General features: G+C 42.7%; 1 protein-coding gene and 1 long non-coding RNA gene across 2 annotated transcripts in view; both read left to right on the forward strand.

The window, feature by feature from the left end:
* Window positions 1-5,051: 5,051 nt before the first annotated feature.
* On the forward strand, window positions 5,052-7,210 carry LOC308583501. Its single transcript, XR_014006261.1, has 2 exons — window positions 5,052-5,177; window positions 6,266-7,210. It is a non-coding gene; the product is annotated as an uncharacterized lncRNA (long non-coding RNA).
* An 8,109-nt stretch (window positions 7,211-15,319) lies between these two features.
* Window positions 15,320-22,535, forward strand: part of CRYBG1 (crystallin beta-gamma domain containing 1) — a 92,067-nt gene continuing 84,851 nt past the window's right edge. The window contains exon 1 of the mRNA XM_081186539.1: window positions 15,320-16,609. Within this exon, the coding sequence (XP_081042665.1) occupies window positions 16,056-16,609 (554 nt within the window). The 5' untranslated portion in view covers window positions 15,320-16,055. The remainder of the gene's footprint in view (window positions 16,610-22,535) is intronic.

Raw genomic sequence — 22,535 nt, forward strand, 5'->3', positions numbered from 1 at the left:
GGGAATAAAATTGCTCCCAGAACAATGTACCACATTTAAGTAGTAAAAGCTTTTGTGTCTATGGATGTGCTTTCTCAACCTCAGTATTCATTAGAAAACAAGATAAAGTAAAACTAAAGTCTGCAGTTTGGGAAGGAAGTATGCATGCATCTGAAATGTGAAAATAATTATTTCCGAGTCAGCAGCTTGAAATGAAGTGAAATATGAGTGACACAATTGTTTCTGCAGTATTCCGGTGTTATGATAGAGGGAGAAAAGCTTTGCTCTACCCATTTCTCTGCACCATGTACAATATTATACACTGCTATTGTACAAATAAATCATGCACCTTTTCTGCATTTGCTTTATCCTTTTTTATGCACACCTTTGTCTCCAAAGGTCCAACTTCTGATTTTAATAATAAATTATTTTTTGGTTGTTGGTCTTTGTTTTTAGCAATGTACTTCTCAAATTCTTTTTTAGCATCCCTTATTGTCTGCTTGCATGTCTTTGACTAAATTTGTGTTGATTTTTGTTCTCCGCATTTGAACAAAAAAATTTCTTGAAATCAAATGCTACAATGTTGGGTTTTCTTAGGAATCTGTTGGTTTGGGTGGGGACTATATCTTCTTTTTTTGGTCTGTTTAATTTGTTTTTAGTAAATGTATAGGTGTTTCCCCTTTTTATGGGGCATGAGCCTTTATTCTGTGAAATAGTGACTGTGACATTTTTCCAGTTTTGTCTATATAATGCTTGCATTGTTCTTTATTCTTAATAAGGTTACACTTTAAAACAGAGCAGGTTGGTCTTCTCCCTGATGGTTAGGAATCCTACAAAACGGATTAATTGGATTTGCTGAAGTAAAGAGCTCATGTTGAGGATGCCAGGACTCTGATGGTCCATTTGTGCGCTCCCTAGCTCCAGCTTGAAGGATGTCAAAGGCTGCTGTGGCTACATGGACAGATATAGGGAGCTTCCTTTGACTCTATGTGTTCTAGCCATGCCTGTCCCCTGCATCAGATATAAAGTGGGATTGCCCTTAATTCTGCTACAGTATTCCCTTGACAGGACCAAAACCTGATTTGCCTGCTTCCCATCCCAATGCTTTATCAAGTCATCTGCCAACTTTTGCTGTTGTCGAAATGAGGTTGTGGCTTCCCTTGTTGCTTGTCGTAGTTCCCCCTTCTTCACGTTGCCCTAGCAAAAGGTCCCTCCTGCAAGATGGATATTGTTCAGTTCTTCCAACTTCAGGAGGAGTGCTGGCATACAGCCCAAATAAGTTGCCTAGGTGTTGCCCCTCCCTCTTTGTGGGTTTGTCATTCAAAAGAGTGGTTACTGACGGTCTGCAGTCACATCCAGACCATACATTTAAGGCACTATGATACCATTTTAACATGGCTTCCCCCAACAAATTGTGGAACTGTAGTTTGTTAAGGGTGCTGAGAGTTGTTAGGGTGCCTGCCACCCTGGGCTTCTTTGGGAAGAAGTGCAGGATATCAATTAATCAATTAAATAGGAGACCCCCGCCCACACCCCTCACAGACCTACAATTCTCAGAGTGGTTTAACCATTAATCCCTGAAACTTCTGCATGGAATTTGTCACTGCATTTCCCTCTTCAAGCCTCTTCTGGTTCAAGAGGACAGTGGGGCAGGGAGTGGTAGGGATTCAGCTGCCCTGTCTCTCACCTGAGCTGCCTCTTCCTCCACTTCTGACAGGTTTTGTGCCCTAACCTCTGTCTTTGACTGCTCTGACCCTTCCACTTCCCCCTGACTTGGCTGCTGCCACACGGGTGGCACCAAAACCCATAAACCACTGGCCCCCCTCCTGTGCCAGTCTGACATTCCTGTGCAGATTGTGTTTTTGCTAATAGTTAATTCCAACCTGCACCGTGTGATTTACTGCTGTCTTGCTTCTGACATAGCTGTGTGTGTTTTGGCTCCATCTATGCATGCCTAATGTGGACAGCTTTGTCATCATGCAACTCAGTGACTGGTGTGTGCCATTAATATTGGAAGCGTGGGACAATTCAACTGCAACCGGATTCCCTTTTCCCCAGGATTGTTTACACAAGTCCAGAAGATCTGTATGGCAGCATCTTACTGATATAATTGCAGTGATATTCATAGTAGTACAGAGGCACATAAAGAAGATATGGAGATCTTATATGCCATTAAGTCAGGCTGAAATTATGTATTAACCATTGTTTGCAAAGGATCTTAATTACAGTTCTATTAGCAAGTTACTCATTATGTATTTCTCTGAAGCATTCACCAAAAAAGAAAAAAAGTTCTAGTTATTTCTATTTTATTGAATAACACTAAAATTGAATTATGGTATATTAGCGGTGTGATAATGCCACAGGCAAAAACATATGCATATGTAAAGGAACTTGGCATTCTAACATATGTAATTGACTTGTAAAAGATTTGCATTACCAATAGTAATTATCATGGCCAGTACTCTAGTGATGGCCTACCACAGCTATTTTGGGTTATTCTGTCATCTGTATGATTAAATTAAGTGATACATTCTAGTTTATACTAGAATAACAGCCCATTCATTATTTGTGTAAGTTCATCTTCTTAGTGTCAAAGGGCCAGGGGAAACCCAAAGAGTCTTTTGACCCAATGTAGTATTACTACTACTACTACTACTCTATCAGAGTGCCACTGATAGAGAATAGGCAAGGTGCATTGCACCAAACTGTCTACAGTTCAAATTGACCAAAACTACATGATCCAAACTACATCCTGCAATGGAGTACAAAATTAAGCCAACCAAGCCTATCAAAATGATTAATTTCTGATCCTCAAATACAGGGTTGGGTCCAAGAGGCCTACTTATGCAAGAGGAAAGTACTTAAACTTTGTAAGGTGTGGAGGGTGTCCCCCTGATTTCTGTGGATTTCTTCTCAGCTGCAAATCACATGTTGTTCTGGCTGGAGGGTTTTCCACTTGTCATAAATGGCTTTTTGAAGGTGAATAAAATTGCAGCAAGAGGCAATAAAGCCTCATTCTGCCAGTAGATGTGTGATTACAATTGTTTGGATCCAACCTGAATAAATGAGTCCTTTCCAGCCAGTAGCAGCACTATCCTTTAAGTGCTGACTCAGAAGGAAGTCCCACAGAGTTCAATGAAACTTAGTAAGTAACTGGGTATAGGACAGAAACCTAAAATCTCTTCAAGAGCAAGTGCCATTGGGAAATTGCCCTATTTGCCATTTTCATTGTTGTAGAAAGAAGGAAGAACTCTAAGATCCGGGCTGTATATTATTATTTTTACCAGCTCTACCGGTTTAGAATTCTGAAGGCTCCATGTCAACAGCTAAAAAACAAAACTAAAGTCAACTGAAGTCACACACCTGGGGAAGGAGGAACTTGTTGGTTGGCTTTTTCCTTCTATTATTTTTATCTGATTATATTTCTATCATGACTAATTTGTCCCCTCCCCTTCTTCTTGTCAAGAGAGATTCAGAGATTTTGTGAGGATGAAATGGGATTAGACCATATATGCTACGTTGAAATCCTTTGAGGAAGGGCAAGTGGAAAATAAGATAAATAAATAAAGTAACTCTTCCTTGTGTGTCTGGCCTCAATCCATTCCAGGTTTGTGGTGGGATGGGAGCTTGCGTGTTAGCAGGGAGTCTTCCAAATTCTGAACAGGCAGAGTTGAATTACTTATAAGAAATGAGTAATAAGCTCATCCCAGCTGTGAGATCTTAGATCCGGGAATAAAATTCCTGGATTCATATGAACCACAACTATCTTTCCATATAAAAGTAATAAGATAAACCTTAACAAATTATACTGTGTTCCAATGTCAAAATTGCTAGATATATTTGGATAATACAGGTTGGAACAGTAATAGGATATAAGTGGAAAAGTAACAGAATCAGATATTGTAGTGCAGGGCTGTGATACTGGTAGCCTGTTGACTGGATGTGACCCATGGATACTCCCCATCCTGTGTGCAATATCTTCTCACCCTAACCCCCCACTTGGTACCAGGAAAACTACTGAGTGTATGAGAGATAATCAAAGGTTAGAAGAAGTGACATAGACATACAGTGGTACCTTGGGTTACATATGCTTCAGGTTACAGACTCCGCTAACCCAGAAATAGTGCTTCAGGTTAAGAACTTTGCTTCAGGATAAGAACAGAAATTGAGCTCTGGCGGCACGGCGGCAGCAGGAGGCCCCATTAGCTAAAGTGGTGCTTCAGGTTTCAGGTTAAGAACGTTCCTCTGGAACAAATTAAGTACTGAGGTACCACTGTATAGAGAGCCAAGGAAGAGGCTAGTGTAAGGTAGGAGGGTGTGACAGAGCAATATGGTGCCCTTGCAAACAGTCTTGGAGGAGACTGGCACCTTGGTGGTACAGGGTTTCCCTCTGGGCATGTGACATGGGACAGCGTTTCTGGTGCCTTGTAGGTGTGTCTGCTATTTGTCTCTACTGTACATATGTTTTACTTTGTTTTTTTCAAAAGATATTAGGGAGGAAACCTTGTAAGTTTCAGTGTTTTCTCATCCAAATAAAGCCATACCCGTGTAGAGCTGCTACCTGCTGTCAGGGACTTGAGGAAATGGCCAGCAGGCAACAATAGAACAAGGGCATTTACAACTCTTGAGAGCCAACCTAAGTTCACCATTTGTTTATGGAGGCTACACACCCATAAACTTATATTTTAAACTATTTAATCAGTTCTGAATTGTTATTAAGGGCTTGTCCACACTTAATTTCCTCCATGCATGGTCCATGCTTTAAAGCTCCTTTTTTTGCTTCTGAGCTTTCCCTGTGAAAACCCACTCTTTACCACTGAATTTGAGCAGAACACCCAAATTGCTGTTTGTTGCACTTGATATTTAAAGAGCAAGTTTTCCAGCGTGTGCCTGGAAAGTACACAGCAAAAGGTAAGTGTGGATAAGCCCTAAACTGATCTTTTAAACTTTAACCCTCCTTTTCAGTTTCAAAGCCATCCAAAAGTAAAGCTCTTTGCTGAAAAGAAAAATCAGTTTATCCAATACAGTAATTTTATTCTTCTTTCTAATTATTCCTGCATTGCAGGGGGTTGGGACTAGATGACCCTTCAAGTTCCTTCCAACTCTAAAATTCTATGATTCTGTGATCTGTTCCCCATTGGATACAATGTTCCTCACTAAACTTGGAACCAGTATTCCATAGAAGGGCCTCGTCAAGGGTAATTATTAAGTTCCTTTTTATTACAGGAAATGCCATTTCCAGTTCACATCCATGAACTGTTGGTTAGTCATTCCAGGATCAATTTGCAAAGCTCTTTTCTCATCTATCCCAGCTAATAATATCCTGATTCAAAGCTATTATTAGGCTTCAAGCTTATTAGCTTACATTATGAACAATTAAATGTTCATTATATCTAGCCCTCTTAAAGTGCCACTTATTTCTACAAAGATCCTTCCAGTCTTTCAATGCGTTAAACAATGCGTTAACAACACAAACATAGTAAGCGTGTTTTGGATTTGTACACTTTCTTTCTCTAGAAAAAATGGGATGAATTGAAAACTTGGCTACTTTGCTTCTACTTCATAGGTTAAATTCACACTCCATATGTTTAATAATTAATTAATTAATTAATTAATTAATGGAAATTTCACTGGATTTGTACAAGGAATAAATTTGTATTAGTATGGCGGTTTTCCCCCTGGAGAATTTGGATCAGAGACTGTCCCATTCCTTCTGGTATCAGACAGAAGATGCCATTCTATGAGTAATTGAAAAAAGCTTCATATGATGGTCATTCCTGCTATGCTGACTAAGGGAAACAATACATGGGCAGAAATGCAATGATCCACTTCTCCAAATTTTGTGATGCAGTTCTCCAACCAAATATGTACAAAAATGCATATATTAAAGGAAAGTGTGCATTACAAGGCATATGTTTGTGACAATAACATACAAGACTGTATTGTTGCTTGCAAAACATGTATATTAGGCAAAAGTGCATTAAACATGGCTGTATTTGAAGAAGGGCACAGTAAAAGGCTGAGGAATTTTCATGCCACTTTAAAAAAGTTGCAAACTGTTGCTAAAATGCGGAGAACTTGAGATTTGCAGGGAAATTGAAAGAAATCAAAATGAACAGATTTCCCCATTCCTACACGCTGTTGATAAAAAAATGGTGGTTAGCCAAATTCGCAGCTTGGTTTAAAGCTCTAGTCATATATATATTTAAGAGAAACTGAAAATAAGTTGTGTAAAGTTTTTAAGGGAACTTTAAATCTGCTATTTGTTTATGTTGTTGTTGTTTAGTTGTTTAGTCGTGTCCGACTCTTTGTTACCCCATGGACCAGAGAACGCCAGGCACTCCTGTCTTCCACTGCCTCACAATAAATACAACAGTGTCAGCAAAATAGGTCAGAGTCACTCCACTCTTTTAAAAAACAGGGAGGTTTGTGCCTTTGATAATCATGTCCACGAGGGGTAGCTCATTCAGTGGAGAAGGTATACTTTGTACATAAGTCCTTTTAATTATATGACAAAATAGTAATCCACCATGAAGAGCCACTGAGTTGGTCAGGATTATAGATGCTTTTTCGGAGCATTGCAATGGTCTTAAAACACAAGGGGCACAAATAATTTCCTCCTTTGCCAAATGGCATCCCTGACAGACAACTGCACCCAATAAATAAATGTGCAGGGCCTAATTCTGTGGGTGAAGAATTCGGGGGGGGGGGGAGGAATGCAAGTATTGTATAATAGAGGAGAAGAAATATTTCAGGTCTAAGAAAAGCCATAGTAGGATTATGGTGGTTTTGAGGTGTCAGAAAAAGAATAATTATGAATGAAGTGTGGGAGGGGTGGATTACACTAATTCTAAGGAGTGAAACAAGGGATCTATGGGTGAAGAGGCAGATGCTTACGGGAAGGCATCTGTTTCATTATCATTTTAATTTTCTTGATCCAACATAATTTTTATGCCTGCACAATGCTTCAGTTCTCACTACTCTACCCTGGCATTAGCTTAGAAAAACACAGTGCAGCTGTATGGCTATTGTTCTGAATGTAGCAATGTAAATGACATGAGGGTGGAATTGAAAGTTTAGCCTGTAAGGACGACAGTATGTATGAGTCTTTTCAAGGGGTGTCTTTGTGGTTTGTTTTATGATTGGAATAAAATGTATGTACTTATTTTGTTATATTTTTGTAACCCACCCACTACAAATAATAAAGGCATGTGGTTTCTTATTTGTAATTGATCCTGCCTCATATCATGTTCCACAACAGAAACCAAGTCTTACATCAACAGTATTGTTATTATTTAATTAAATTTGTATACCGCCCTTTACCCGAAGATCTCAGGGTGGTTCACAACATCAAAATACAAAAACAAAATTTAGATTATGCATTAAAAGTCTTCGAAGCTTATGGTCTCCTTTAAAACATTTATCTGGTTTTATTGGAAGATGCCCATTAATTTAAGCCCAGCAAGGTAGAAAAGGCGATTTCCCCAGTTTACATGCCACTATTACCTGCTTTACTTCATTTGCCATTAATTGACACCGGGATAGCTCAGGCAGTAGAGCATGAGGCTCTTAATCCCAGGGTCATGGGTTTGAGCCCCACGCTGGGCAAAAGAATCCTGAATTGCAGGGGTTTGGACTAGATGACCATTGTGGTGCCTTCCAACTCTAGATGATAGCAAATCAGGGGTGGGCAACTGCTGGCCCATGAGCTGATTGCAGTCCTGGAGACCTCCCCATCTGGCCCATGGCATCCCTTCCTTGCCATCCCATTCCCTCACTACAATTAGCACTTGATGAGCCACAGCACTTCAAGATGCCTCCCAACCTTCAGCTCTTTGCCTCTTCTTTTTTTCTCTTTCCTTCTGTATCTGTCAGTTCCAAAATTCTACCACTTACCTTTTGTGATCAGCCTTCTTACAGTCTAGTTTTTCCAGGTGAATTCCATTACAATTACTTTTAAAGGCATTATAGGAGATGTAATGGTAGTCATAATAGGAAGCAATACTAGGAATGCTGTAAAAAATAATGAGTGGTGCATGCTACTGTATATTTAAGTGGCTTAGTTCCTGCAACAGTTCTGGAGCTCCGCATTATTTGTCTAATGGTGATGCCTTCTTAATACTCAGGTAATTATTGCTTCATTCATGTGTGCAAGTCAAGAAATGTGTCAACAAAAACAGGCAGCAAGGTGATGTTAAAAGCAAGGCTTTCCCCCCTTGTTTCAGGAGCTGCTTCACTTCAAATCCCTGAAAAGAAGTGGAAAAAACATACCTGAACCAAGGTGCATCACTCTCCATTCACAACAGCCAATGCTGGAGGCAATGGGTTAGTGATTCTCCTTACCACTGGGTTCAAGCCTGTGAGAGGCCTTCCTTGAAGGAGCTCTGGACCAAGCAGGGTCACTCTCCCTTTGCATCAGCCAATGCAGGGTGATCCTCCTTAGTGCTGGGTTTGGGTGCATAAGAGAGCTCCCTGCAGGGAATTCTCTCATGCACCTGGACCAAGTAGGATCACTCTTCTCTCACATCAGCTGATGTGAGGGGTAGGGATCCTGCCGGGTCCTTGATTTGCGCAGCAGTTCAAAGGCTCCTGACAATGAGTTGGCTGTTGGACACTTTGGAAGCTGCTCAAGCACACTTGACAAAGTCTCGCCCTTTAGGCCTAGCCCCGACTTTACCTGTATGTTGTTAGGTGTAGGGTGGATGGACATGGTTGCCCAAAATGGCCTCATGGGCCAAATGGGAAAGCCTGATAGGCCATGATTCACCCACTAGCTGGAGTTTCCCCCACCCTTGCTATATATGAACAGATTAATGTACCCCTGAATGGGTTCAGAGTACATTTCCCCACGTGTGATAAAATAATCATGGAATAAAGGAAAGAGGTGTGTTTAGGTGCTGTTTAGGAATACATGGCCTCTACAATATATGTTGTTACACGCCACCCCTAGCTCCAAGTGATGTGAGATTCCAGGGGTTCTAGGTGCTTACCCAGAATTCAGGTTTCCTTCAGAAATCAGGCACAGTGGAGACCGTGGTGTCTTTATGATATATGGTTTAATTTACACATATAGACAACCTGCACCTAGATGGTGAGTTTGCAAAGCATTCACATCTTATGAGTGTCTGGCTTCCCCTTTAAGGGCAGCACTGGTTGCAAAGGACAACAAAAAACCATACAGTCGTACCTTGGAAGTTGAACAGAATTGGTTCCAGAAGTCCGTTTGACTTCTGAAACGTCCAACTTCCGAAATGTGGCTTCTGATTGGCTGCAGGAAGCTCCTGCAGCCAATCAGAAGCCGCATAAGCCACGTCGGACGTTTGGCTTCCAAAAGAACGCTTGAAAACCATAACACTCACTTCCAGTTTTTGATTGTCTGGGAGCTGAAACATTTTACTCCCAAGGCGTTCGGGAGCTGAGGTACAACTGTACTCTGTGCCCCTTAGTTCCAGCCTGTCATTGCCAGCTCACATTCCCCTTTCTGCCTCTCCTTATCCTTCTTACTGGACTCCAAGGACTTCCCCCAGCTTATGTCATTCAAAGTTGGAACTGTAAACCTGGCCCTTGTCTGCTGCCATTGGCTTTTGTCTCTGCTACTGGGGGGGGGGGAGGAGCTCCTCCCCTCTGCTGGCTGGCAATATTTGCATTACCAATAATTCTTAATGGCCCAGAACTCTCTTTGCTTCTTGTGAATGGCCCATCTTGTCTCAAGTGACTTCCTGAGCATGGAAAACTGGTTTGGTGTGCTAGATCAGGGATCAGCAACCTTTTTCAGCCATGGGCCGGTACTGTCCCTCAGACCATGTGGTGGGCCGGACTATATTTTTTTTTGGGGGGGGTGAACAAATTCCTGTGCCCCACAAATAACCCAGAGATTTTAAATAAGAGGACACATTCTACTCAGGTAAAAACACGCTGATTCCTGGACTGTCCACGGGCCAGATTGAGAAGGCAATTGGGCCAGATCCAGCCCCTCGGCCTTAGGTTGCCTACCCCTGTGCTAGATTCAGTGTCTGGCAGCTTCCCTTAATACTAAATTTACTAAATCTAAGAATTTAGGAGGATCTAGCCCTCCACAAACTCCTAACACCATACTAATTCCAATCTTTATGAGGAAAGTGCTGGTGCCCATGTAGCCAAATGTATGTACAAGGGGGAAGTGTAAGAATTTTTGAGAGAGCAGCAAAATTTTTAGGTGGAATCTCAAAAAGTGCCACAGTATACTACTGACTGTTGGGGAAGCACAAAAAAACTAGGTGAGAGGGGGAAAGGAACAGAGTGGCTGGAATCCTGAACAGGGAGAATTCCACTCTGCAACATTTAGTTGCAAGTACCACTGGTACATGGTAATGGCAAACAACGGTGCTGAGTTGTGATGGCTATATAATTAAAACAGGGGTACTGAGAAACAAGGGGGGGGGTTGTCCACACAACTCTTTTAAGAAAAATCCTCTCCAAAATAGCCCAATAAGGGTCGAGCATGCTCAGTGGCCACAAGGTGTTATTTATCTGTTGTGGGTGGGGAAAATGGAATGGAATATCCTGAACCATAACTTCTATAATTATTTATTGGCAACAAAACTATATAAAGGAGAATACTTCCTCTGTTACTATATCACCAACCCAGTATTGTGAGCTCAGCGGTATTTTCTGGTGGATCTTAGGCCCTGTTAACTATTTGAAGAATGTTCAGAAGTCAGTATATGATTGCACATAGCTTGAGTGAAGATATGTCTCTCTTGACCATGCATACATTTTTCTGAAGGTATTGCTAGTTCTTTGACAGACATTGCATGCTGATTCTCTTCATAGTTTCTCTGGGTTGAGTACCTTACTTTTGCAACATCCAAATACAAGTTCTGCTGTTATTTTACTAATTCTGTTCCACCTGATTTCCACCGTACTCATGAAAGTGATATAACCTTCACCATGTTTCCATGAGTAAAGCAACATTGGAAATGCTGCATGTCAAAATGACACTTTGCCTGATTCTGGGTGCATTCAGATGTGGGGATTATTGAATTAGTTTATAATGAAAGCACTTCTGTCTCAGTTTCCTTTTACACTGCATTACCTTTTGCATTAATGGGACGCGGTGGCACTGTGGTCTAAACCACAGAGCCTAGGGTTTGCCGATCGGAAAGCTGGCGGTTCGAATCCCTGCGATGGGGTGAGCTCCCCGCAACAGGGTGAGCTCCCATTGTTTGGTTCCAGCTCCTGCCCACCTAGCAGTTCAAAAGCATGTCAAAGTGCAAGTACAGTAGATAAATAGGTACTGCTCCGGCGGGAAGGTCAACAGCGTTTCCGTGCGCTGCTCTGGTTCACCAGAAGCAGCTTAGTCATGCTGGCCACATGACCTGGAAGCTGTCTGTGGACAAACACCAGCTCCCTCAGCCTATAGAGTGAGATGAGCGTGCAACTCCAGAGTCGTCTGCGACTGGAACTTACAGTCAGGGGTACCTTTACCTTTTGCATTACAAATCTGTGGCTGTTTGATCAATATACCATTATGTTACACTAAATTTCATTCACACCAGTAGCTAAAGGCATCAATGGACATCACCACCCTTAATGCGCATGCATGCTTCTGTTTCCCCACTATTCACCATGAAACTGGTGGAAAAGAACTATACTGGAATGCCACCCCAAACTTAATCACATGGCATGATCCATGTAATTTCCCCACCTGGAACTTCTGAGACATGAAGTTTCAGGTGGGGAAGTTACAGCACAAACCTCCTGTGGATTTTTGAGTACAGTAAATGGGGTTGAAAATGGATTTTTTTTCTGGGAACAATTCACACAGAAATGAGTGCTAAGCTTCCACTAGATTTCCAGAAGTGGCTTTTATGTTGCGTTAGATCATTTAAAACATGGAAATTACCAGGTAAGGAAACATCAGAAAAACAGAATAAAGTGCTATCTGACTGAAACAGTTTTCTATTTGGCGAAGACACTGAATCATTCCCTGGTTCTCCAGATAATGCTTACTATTTTTTTTTTATTATTATTTTTTGGTAGACCTAGTATTAACAAGCAACTGAAACACGGAATACTTCCAATGATTATCATGGATATCACACAGCAGTAAAGGTATATAGTGCTAGTGCAACCCTGAAATGAATTACTAACCCAACAGATTCAAATAATGTTACTCACAGACATTACCACTGCATACCCACAAATGCAGTCACACAGATTATATAGGCTCATAAAATTCATTGAAAAGTGTGACCAGTTTCTCAAGTCAAATCTATGTATTAATTTGGATCTATCTGTACTTCTCCATCTTGTGTAAGAATCTCAATATGCTCGGTTTTTCACCTTGTAAAAATGATACTTTGACTTATGCAGTATGTCTAGATTGAGCAGCTTGCTTGACAATTAGCCAGAACAATCTAGTATGCTAAACTTTTAGTAGCATAACTGGATTTTTATTTTGAAAGGAAGCTACAGTAGCTAGTGTTTCCAGCCACACCTAGAAGTCTGTGCAGACTTTCCTGCTGAGCAATAAATACGATAAAGATAGCAAAGCTGCAATCCTAGGGTTGCCATACGTGCGGAAAGCTCAATAACTTTTGGGGGTTTACTTAAAAAAAACTCACTTTGGGGGTGTCCTGGTTTTTACTTTTTGAAATATGGCAACCCTATAATCCAGAATATATTATTACAATCAACTACTACACTATGGAAAGAGGATTGTGGACTGAGGAGAATACTGTGTAGCATGCATTGGATAAAGCAATGGAAACAAGTTTAACATGGGGTTTACAAGGTTTCTCAAACAGTTAGGGCACCCTTCTTCTGAGGCATGAAGTTCTAGAGTGGAATAGGATCCTGGGACTGGCATAGTCTTCATCTCCCATACATTGAATGCCCTCTGACAATGGATCCTTGCTCATCTTTTTTGCCCAATCATCCTAATATAATTTGGGAAGAAAAGAATTTAGAGCAAGCTGCTACTTTGTTCTTTATGTTTTCCTAAAGTTAAGACCACTTTAGGAGATAGTCTTCAGGAGAACTCTTCTGTTTGATTCTTCCTGTAATGATAATATCTGAGAGGCATGAGAAGGCAGTGTTAGCTCAAACTGTTTTGAGGACCATTGCTTTACCAAGACAGCCATGTAAAAAGACATCCATCACAGAAAGAATACAATTTCAAATGGCTTATTTTGGATTATTCATCTAGTTTCTTTATTGTTCTGACAGTTTCAGAACAAAAAGTGGGTAGAGCCTTACCATCATGGTTAATCCCAAGACTTGCTGTGCTAGGAAATTGATGCTAAGGGTGGTGATTACTGATGGTGGTTCCAAGTGCAACATCAGAAATGACAATCACTAATGCCCCATGTTTATGTTAGTGCATATTGAGAAGTGTAGTGTCATGTTTCAACTCCCCCAAATACTTGGGGGCTATGTGTGTTCAGTCTGACCAGGGATAGTCAACATGGTGTCAATCATCCCTGATCATCAGCCATGTTGGTTGGAGCTGATGGGATTTTATTCCACAACATCTGGAGGGCACCAAGTTCGCTACCTCTCAGATTAATATTTATTTTGAGGCTTTTCCAGCCTAAGCTTCCTCAAGGTGACTCACAACAAGCTTCATTTCACTTCGGCCAAGCTTCCTTAAATAATTTGCAGACTGTGCCCTGTTAGGAAGTTCCTGAAGACTGATATGTCAAGTAGAGGTATACTATTAAACCAATAATTACTGAAATATTGTGACTTCTCCAATTACCCCTTTGTCCCTCTACCCACACAAATTACTCCTTTGCGTGGAATAAGTGAAAATGGAATAAGTGAAAATTACCATTCTTTCCTGCCCCGCCCAATAGAGCCTCTACTGGAACAGTTTACAGAAGAGCAACTCAGGATCAAGCCATAGTGTACATAGTGTAATTGAGTTTACTCAATTAAAATTATGACAATTTCCTCTTGATTATAATAAATTTACCATTCTCTTCTCATGGTTGGCCCCAGTCTTCATCAGCTCCTCTTTTGAGCACTTGTAAACTTTGTTTCCATAATTGTCTACTGGAACTAACTATTTTTTTCTGCTTATATATCTCAGTTCCTACAACTGACAGAGTGCACAGCAGGTCTATTAATACACCATGTCTACAGTTCACAGAGGAATTAAACCAGATTACTTGGGTTAAGACCAAACAGGGTGTTTTCACAGGTGTTGCTTAAACTTGTTTTTTTGACATCTTTTAATGCCATTGTAAAGCCCACATAGGATTTCTGTTCTACATTCTGCCCCACATTAGCAAGATTCGCATATGTCATAAACAATGAAAAGAAAATTCCAAGGTGCATTTTTGTTTCATGCACAACTAAGGGTTGTGTTCCTACTTGCATTGCTCTCCAACACTGCCTACTCACCAAACCCCATAACCCCCTCCTCTCTCCCTTTACACTTTGCCACCCCCACCCCATTTACACTCCCCACGGCTGCAGTTGTGAACATAAAGCAGGCTTCCTTTCCTCTCTTTGCATGGCAAGAGAGAGCAAAGGAGAGAAATAAGTTTATCTCCCCCCCCCAAAAAAAAAACAACAACACACCACCTAATGCTTTTTAGGACAGCAGCAACCATCTTAATCCTGTTGAAGTCTCTAAGAAAATAAAGAAAATATTATGGAAAACTGATTAAGAAAATTGGCTTTTTATCAGTTATGATTAGACAGATTCTGGCATAACTGGTCTGAGGGTTGTGCTGTTAAAAGAAACTCTTACTCATCTGCAATACAAACATAAAGCCTTTTCTAGTAACAAGATGCTAGTTTGCATTTTTTGTTCTGATGTTTACAGCAATGCAGACTGAGGGAAAGTGGTAGAAGTTGCTCCACTTGAGTCATGTGAAACCATGCTGAATAAAGCATTCCTGTATTAGAGAGAACAACTCTGGACTGATGGTTAAGCAGGCATAACACTCCATTATTAACTTGTGTGGTAAAATTCTGATGGTAGTTGTTAATTCTACACTATGATAACAGATCACCCTCAGATAAAAAGTGACCTGGTCAGATAAAGAGTGATATATGTATTATTTAAAGAGAGAAAGATAATCTTTATTTAATGTCTTGGTTGATGATAATTCTAGCATGACACTGGACTTACTAATTGCCTAAGTATCTGTAAGGCACATCCTGCAAAACTCTGCTGTCATCTGATATGTCCACCGTCAGCAGGCAATAACTGAAGAACAGTTATTGTTCAAGCTAGCCTGCAGAAGTAAGCAAATGGTTACTTCTGAAGGCTAGCTTGAACAATATCTTTTCCTATTCCTTAACTCTAATAATTTGAATATATTCAAACGTCAGAATCGGACCATACTGTCTGTATGTGTGTCAGTAGGCAGTCTAATTACTCGGAAATATCACTGAGTTTGTTATAAGAATTTTACTTATATTAACTTCAATGGGGCTTATATACCCAGGGAAAGTGGGTATAGAATTGCAAACTTAATGATACAAGAGGTGGGTAATTTCTGAGTCGAGCAATCTGCCCTCTTCTCTTATTGTGATCCAAAATAACACTGAGCTTTTAAGTAAGATTTTGGGGAAATCCTAACAAAAAAAGAACTTGCAGTCGAGAAGACAATTATAAGGGAATCTCCAGAGTCTGTAGGAAACAGTAGCTGGTGTTCTCCAGGTGCGTTCCGAGCTCTGCTTACAACCCTTGCACAAGGAATCCGGGTCTGTGGGTAATCTCGGCCTCATCAGGAAAAACAAATGATAATGGCTTATAATTTGCACCCTCGGCGCGGATAAAGTCAGCCTCTCCCTTCCTGCGCAATAGAGCCCCGGCTAATACGCTTCTTCCTTTGCGGAGCGAGATAACGATCGTCGGGCTTTGAAACGAAGGAATGCGAGGAAACTCCTCCATGAAGAGGAGGAGGAGGCGGCAGCAGTAGGAGCAGCAGCAGCACGGGGCAAATTAAGTAAGTACAGTGCAGCGCAGCGCATGGAATCTCCGGGGAGCCCGGCCGTTTTCGAACGCTCAGCCGCGCCGAGGAGGCGGGGCCGGTCGTGGGCGGGGCTTGTCTTGTCTTGGCTGAGCTGCCGCTGCCATGGCTGGTGCTGCCTTTAGGAGGCGCCTCGCCTTTCTCGCCAACCTCAACTGCATGGCTCGGCGCTACCAGGGCGCGCGCACAGGCGGAGCACCTTCTCATTTACCTGGCCAGCCTCTGGAGCCAAAGGCGGTTGTTGCTGCTGCCGCCGCCGCCTCACAAGTGCCTCCGCCTGCCCGGGACCGGATCCCGTCGAGGACGCGAGCGGCGCCCAGCATGGAGAAAGGGGGCTTCAAGAAGCTCGGCAGGCTCTTCCACAAGAGCGAGTCCGAGGACTCGGAGCCGGACAGCGGCAGAGACGCGTCGTTCCCGTCGCCCTGCCCTTCCCCGTCCCTGAGTCAGGGGCGGCGGGAGCATCTCCACAGCCACGACGCCTCCGGAGAGCGCAAGAAGCGCTCGGCTTTCGGGAACTGGCGCCTCAAGAAGAAGCGCAAGGACCGCCCGGCGGCGCTGCCGGAGGAGGGGAGCCAAGGAGGGGCGAGCGAGCCCCCGTCTCCCTCGCTCTCCCACTTGTCCTACTTCACCACCTGGGAGCCCACGACCCCCACCAAAAGGTAACGCCGCCCCTCTCCCTGTCAGGGCGCGCCCACAGCCACCTGCCTCCCCTCAACGGTCACCTCGCGGCCGTTGGTTTCTCTCTCCCCGCCCCGCCCCGCCGGAACATTCTGAGGGGACTCGGGGGAACGAGCTGCGCTATATGGGCACCAGTGTTTTCCGGGTCCCGCGTGGCTCAGGGGCTCCTCTGACTGCGCCCCTCTTTATGTTTGAGGGGGTTGTGTGTGTTTTGTGGAAGTGGTATAGAGTGGCTGGGGCAACTCTGTACGGGGCGGAATAACAACAACAATAATAGACGTCACGTATAATTGTAGAGTAGGAAGGGACCCCCAAGGGTCGTCTAGTCCAACCCCAAAACCTCTCCCCTCCGCCAGGCAGGTGCCCCCAGAGTGGCAGTGCGCTCCCATTGGACAGGTGTGTGGTAGGGCTAGATGCCCCGTCTGCTCCCGTCGCTGCCCCCCCCCCCGGCCAAAGAGAAGCGAAACCGACGAGCAGCGTGAGGGCGCCCCCCCCCCGCCAATCTCCTTAAAGGCACAGCGCTCTTTTCTGGGGTTGTTGATAAAGCCATTTCCGACTATGGGGAGGAGATGGGGTTGCGGTCTAGCCCCTCCTCCCCAAGCGCGGGGGCTAACCTTGGCCCCCGCGAGAGTTGGGGGAATCCCTGGGCGTGCTCGCGACCCCGCCCGCCTATCGGCGGGCCGGGGGGAGGCGTGGCTTAAGGTAATTTAAGCCGGGCACGGCCAGGGTCCGCCCTCTTCACTCCCGACCAGCTGAGAGGTTTTCCCATCCCACCCACCCTTAGACGTTTAGGTAGCCGTAGGTAGTCATGACCTTGCTATGGACTTCGGTTGGTCGCCGCAAGGGGCCTGGTAGGAATTTTTCCAAGTTGGTGATCTTCCGCCAGTTGGTTTTTTCGCCTACCTCGTAGCAAACCGTCACAACTTTCCCTGTATTGGCGGTTAGGCATTGGCTGGGGTTCAATTGTTATGCAAATGGATGGGGGGGGAAGGAACGCCATCACCTTCCCCCAGGAAATGGGGTAGTCCGGTACAGGACTCCGAGGGGCGTTGTCTTGTCCGAAACCTACCTAGGTAAGGGCCCCCGGCACGCCCCAAGCGGTGACACCCGTGGGATCCTAGTTGGCGTACTCCAACGGGGGCCTCCCACGGTTAGTGTTAACCCTTCCCGGACATCATGCCGGGTAGCGGATAGGAGCCAATGCCTAGGGCCAATACCTTCAATTCTCTAATCAATAAAGTTGTGGCCATTTCATGCCCATTAAACTTAAACATCGTGTCCTGTGTCTTTCTTTCTGGGGGAGGGGTTTTGACACGCAATGCGGACCCAGCTGTCGTTGCCTCTGGCGTTCGCAACAGTTGGGAGTTGGAACCTTGGCTTCGCCTTGATTCGCCCTGCACAACGTCTCCCTCCTGCAGCCCTTTCTTCGCGCGCTGTCTCCCCCACTCCGCCCTGGCTTTTAACCCAGGCTGCCATGGTCTCTGCTTTAAAGATTGTTATCCCTCAGTGCTTTTGATGAAAAGGAAGTTGTTTTGTAGGCTGCCAAACTTTATCTCTCCCGCGCGCTCCACCCCACCCCCATTTTTCGGCATTAGAAATATAGTAATTATAATAATAATTTATTATTTATACCCCGCCCATCTGGCTGGGCTTCCCCAGCCACTCTGGGCGGCTTCCAAAAAAAAATATTAAAATACTGTAATACATATAGTAAAATCTGTTCGGATGCTTAAATGTAAAGCTGCTGCAGGGGGCACTAAAACAGACCTGGACAGTTCGTATTAGTCACCTGGAGAAAGGTGTTTTTGGTTTTTTAAGATCAAACCTGTTCGCATTTATGGAGGCTTCCCCTTGATTTCCTTTCCACTTCTTCATTGTAGGAATGCTACATTACTTGAATTTTAGCTGGTTATTCGTGGGAAGGGAAAGTATGACATCTGAATTTGCTTTTACTAGTTGCAAGGGTTTGTATTTTTATCTTGGTGCCTTTAACAAAAGATGGAATGAGCTTAAAACCATTTAAACGTATCCATTTCTTGGTTGTCCTTTGCTTGCTCAATGTAAGAAATTGCATTGGTGGATTAGAACAGGAGGGGGGGAACTTCTGACCCCCAAATATTGATGGACTTCTCTACAGCCCCAGCCAGCATTGCCAATGGTTGGAGATTATAGGAATACAGCAGCATCTGGAAAGTCACAGGTTCTACACCCTTATATTAGACAAACAGGGTCATCCAGATGTCCCTGAGAATCTTAAAAGCATGGCATGATGGAGGTGGCTCCCTCTTGTTGATCGTATCCAGAATCTGGCACTTAGGGATATATTCCTTCTAAATAGAAATATGAATATGAGGTTTTTGTTTAGCAGCAATGGCAAATAGAAAATAATTGACTGTCCTCCCATGACTTTTTTGGAACTGTGTAAAACCGTGGCCAACTCTGCATTTTGCAGAGATTAACCCAAATAGGTTAATTATGCATTGCATGAAGTACTTCTTTATTGTTGGTACTGAACAATAGTGCCATTGCTTGCCAACTGAGATTGTAGCATCATTGTTACTTTTTAATTTATACAGTAACAGGTACATACATGATCTCATGTGCTATGCTAGCTAGCATCCTGGGTGAATAGAACTTTTGTTTATGATAAATGTTTATCACTTTTTCAAGTTAATGTGACAAATAAAATAAATTTTAAAACAAGTAAACATTTTAAATGTTCAGGAAACACTGAATAAAAAAGATATTGGTAGCTAAGGCTGCAGTCCCCTATGTACATTTGGTTATTAAGGCTGCAATCCAGTTCACAGGGGGGTTGGTTGCAGCCTAAGTATCTGTGAACTCAGGAAAACTTAACACTGAGTTCAGATTTGACTACATTGTTATTTTAGTTTATTTATATAGTTCCATTGGTTTTACCAGCAAGATGAAAATTGAATATCTGTGTGTGGAAGATTTTCTCTGAGGGCGTTCAATGCATGACCCTTTATAACAAATAATCTGGTGATACAGACAACACTCTCATAAAAAAGCAATCCTTATTGTCTACCCTGCTTTATTTTGGGTGATTTATTTTTTTACATAGTAAAGCTCCTTTTGTGTGTCATCTTATCTTGTGTTAAGCATGTACTAAATGTAAAGAATTTAGATAAATTGTGCAAACAAGCATGAAGGGCTAAGAATCAAGGAATTTCACACATAAAACAAAGTTTGTCCCAAAGGGTCATTTTTGTCTGTGAAAAATAACTGAAGGATAATAGTCCATTACAACTGTGTTCCTTATACCTGACCTATTAGTCAAAATCCGTGCAAACTTGTAAATTTATATTCTTATTAATATGTATTGCTTAGTAATCATTTTCATAGAAACAGTTAAGTTTTTATTAACATATTTTATGTGTACATCATATATTTTCTTAACAAACATAAAACATTTTATGCCCGAGGTAAAATTCCTGAGTAAAAATTCAAATTACAATCAAAATTCTGTTAAGTTTTTATTTACCTTCCAGATTAAAAAGAATTCTTGCTGTCTCCATCACTGAACCATCACTTTGTGTTCATTCTGATTTAAATCCACTGAAATTTTGAAGTAACTATGCACAGGACATAGGAGCATCTTGTGGCACTGTGAAGAGTAACACATTTATCATGGTATTAACTTTCATACACTATAGAGTCCAAGTGGAGAGAGACTAGTCCATGAAATTTTATGCTGTAAATAAATATGTCAGGCTTTTGTAGTGCCACAAAATTCTCCTTTTTTGTGGCAACTCATTAACATGGCTATCCCTCTGGAAAATAAGACAACGACCCAGTTACATGCATGCAGTTGACACACAACCATGATCATTGCAGTGTCCCAAAAGTGGCCAGAAAAGGGAGCAGAATGGAGGTTGCAATGGAGTGGAGTGGGCTGGGGCAGAACGGGCTTATGCATGCTCTGCCATTACTGTATATGCAATGATCTGGAATGCAACCCCTGCGCAAATCAGGGGTTACCTGCATTGCAGCTGTTCTAGAATTCTGTAAACTGCCTTTTAGTGGAGTGGATCTCACAGAGCATATTTTTTTGCTGGTCTGTCAGTTTAGATTCAACAAATTCTGTGGGTTGGTTTTAACTTTTAACCTTTAAAGCCATACATTGTCAGGGTTCTTGGGTTGGCTTGAGAAGGGGTCAGTGAAAGCAGGACATTCTCAGACTCTGCAAGCTTCTGTCTGTCTGAGGCTGAGATGGAAGCTTCATGTAAACTGTAATGGTACAATGTTTGTCCAGTGCATTTATATCAGGGCTGGCCAAGACATTTTGGCACCTGAGACAAACCACAAAATGGCACCACACACCCCATAAGGGAGGAAGGAAGTGAGTGAAGCTCTACATCAGAAACAAGGGGAGAATAAAGATCTACGCGTGATGCTTTCCTTGGAGGATGGGTCTGCCGCTCCTGTCACCTCACCTTGCCTCAGGGGTGGGCTGGCCCTGATTTTTATATTTAGTATTTTTATGACTGAATATTTTGTGACTTGGTGACAATTAGATTTTTGAATAATGCCTCATGTATTCTGCACAAAAGTTTTTGTTACTGCATAAGCAGGTTTCTTCTTATTGCCTAGGTCAGTGATGGCGAACCTTTTAGAGACCGAGTTCCCAAACTGCAACTCAAAACCCACTTATTTATCGCAAACACAGAAATTTAACCTGAATACTGAGGTTTTAGTTTAGAAAAATCAACTCATACATTAACATATTTTGTCTTAAAAGAAAAACAGAATAACAGAGCTTTCAATGATACAAACGACTTTTTATTGAAAGGTAAAAGTTTGCATTATCCTTGTTTAGGAAATCATGAAAAAGGGAATTACTCCCAGACATGGCTGTTTTGATAATTTCCCTTCAAGAAGCTCTTCGAAGCAGAAGCAGAATGGTCATATGCCATGGATGCTGTAGTTGAGTTCCCTGTATTGCATGGGGTTTTACTTAGATGACCCTCGGGTTCCCTTCCAACTCACCACAACCCCATGAAAAAAACAGTCTCCTTTGTCCTCTGCTGTGTGTCCCCAGCAGGGAGGATCTTGCACCCATGGCGATGGGAGAGAGTTCAGCTTGAAAGTTTGCTTCCTGGCCTGACCAAGCAGGTGAAAAGGAAAATGCTGAAGTGAAGCCCAGAGACGTGCAGCAGTTCAGCGTGTCACAGCCTGGAAGGGAAGCGGCCCATGACAAAGTTGGAAGGGCAGTGCGTGCATCGAGTAGAGCCGCACATGCGCAAGTAGACTGTTTGCTGCCTGCGGGCTGCAGCTGAAACGTGAATGTTCCATTCTGCTGTCTTAAAGCGCCTCGGTGCAGAATTGCCAGTAAGTCTGGCGGCATTTTGCTCCCTCCCCCACAAGCAGGCTTTAGAAGTGCAGCCCGGCGGGCTAGCCATCGAATCATAGGATTCTGGGGAGTTGGAAGGGGTGATGGCACATGTGCTCACAGAGAGGGCTCTGAGTGCTCCCTCTAGCACGTGTGCCATAGGTTCGCCACTGCTGGGCTAGGTGATCAGGTAGCCAGTATAATGTAAAGTCGGCTTCAGTGTAAGAACAATGTTCATTGCTCTTACTTGCTCTCATTTTGAATGGGCAAACACTTTTGGCACTATTCATGCATTCCCTGAGATTCCAAAAGACTTGCAAAATGTTTCTTTAAAAAGCCACTCCCCAATTTCAGCTCTGGCCTAATCAGTATACTGTATGTAGATTTCAATGAGAAAAGTCAACCTAAAGTGTAAATATTGGTTCTTGAATGTAATGTCAACTGAGTTTGTTGCATTCTCATTTATAATATGAATAATAAATTTATTCAAATGAACAGGAACTTCGGAATGTAAATAGAAATATCAGCAAATATTTGAAGAAAGTGTGTGTGTG

Source organism: Podarcis bocagei (genome assembly GCF_964188305.1).
Source record: "Podarcis bocagei genome assembly, chromosome: 3".
NCBI classification, from domain to species: domain Eukaryota; kingdom Metazoa; phylum Chordata; class Lepidosauria; order Squamata; family Lacertidae; genus Podarcis; species Podarcis bocagei.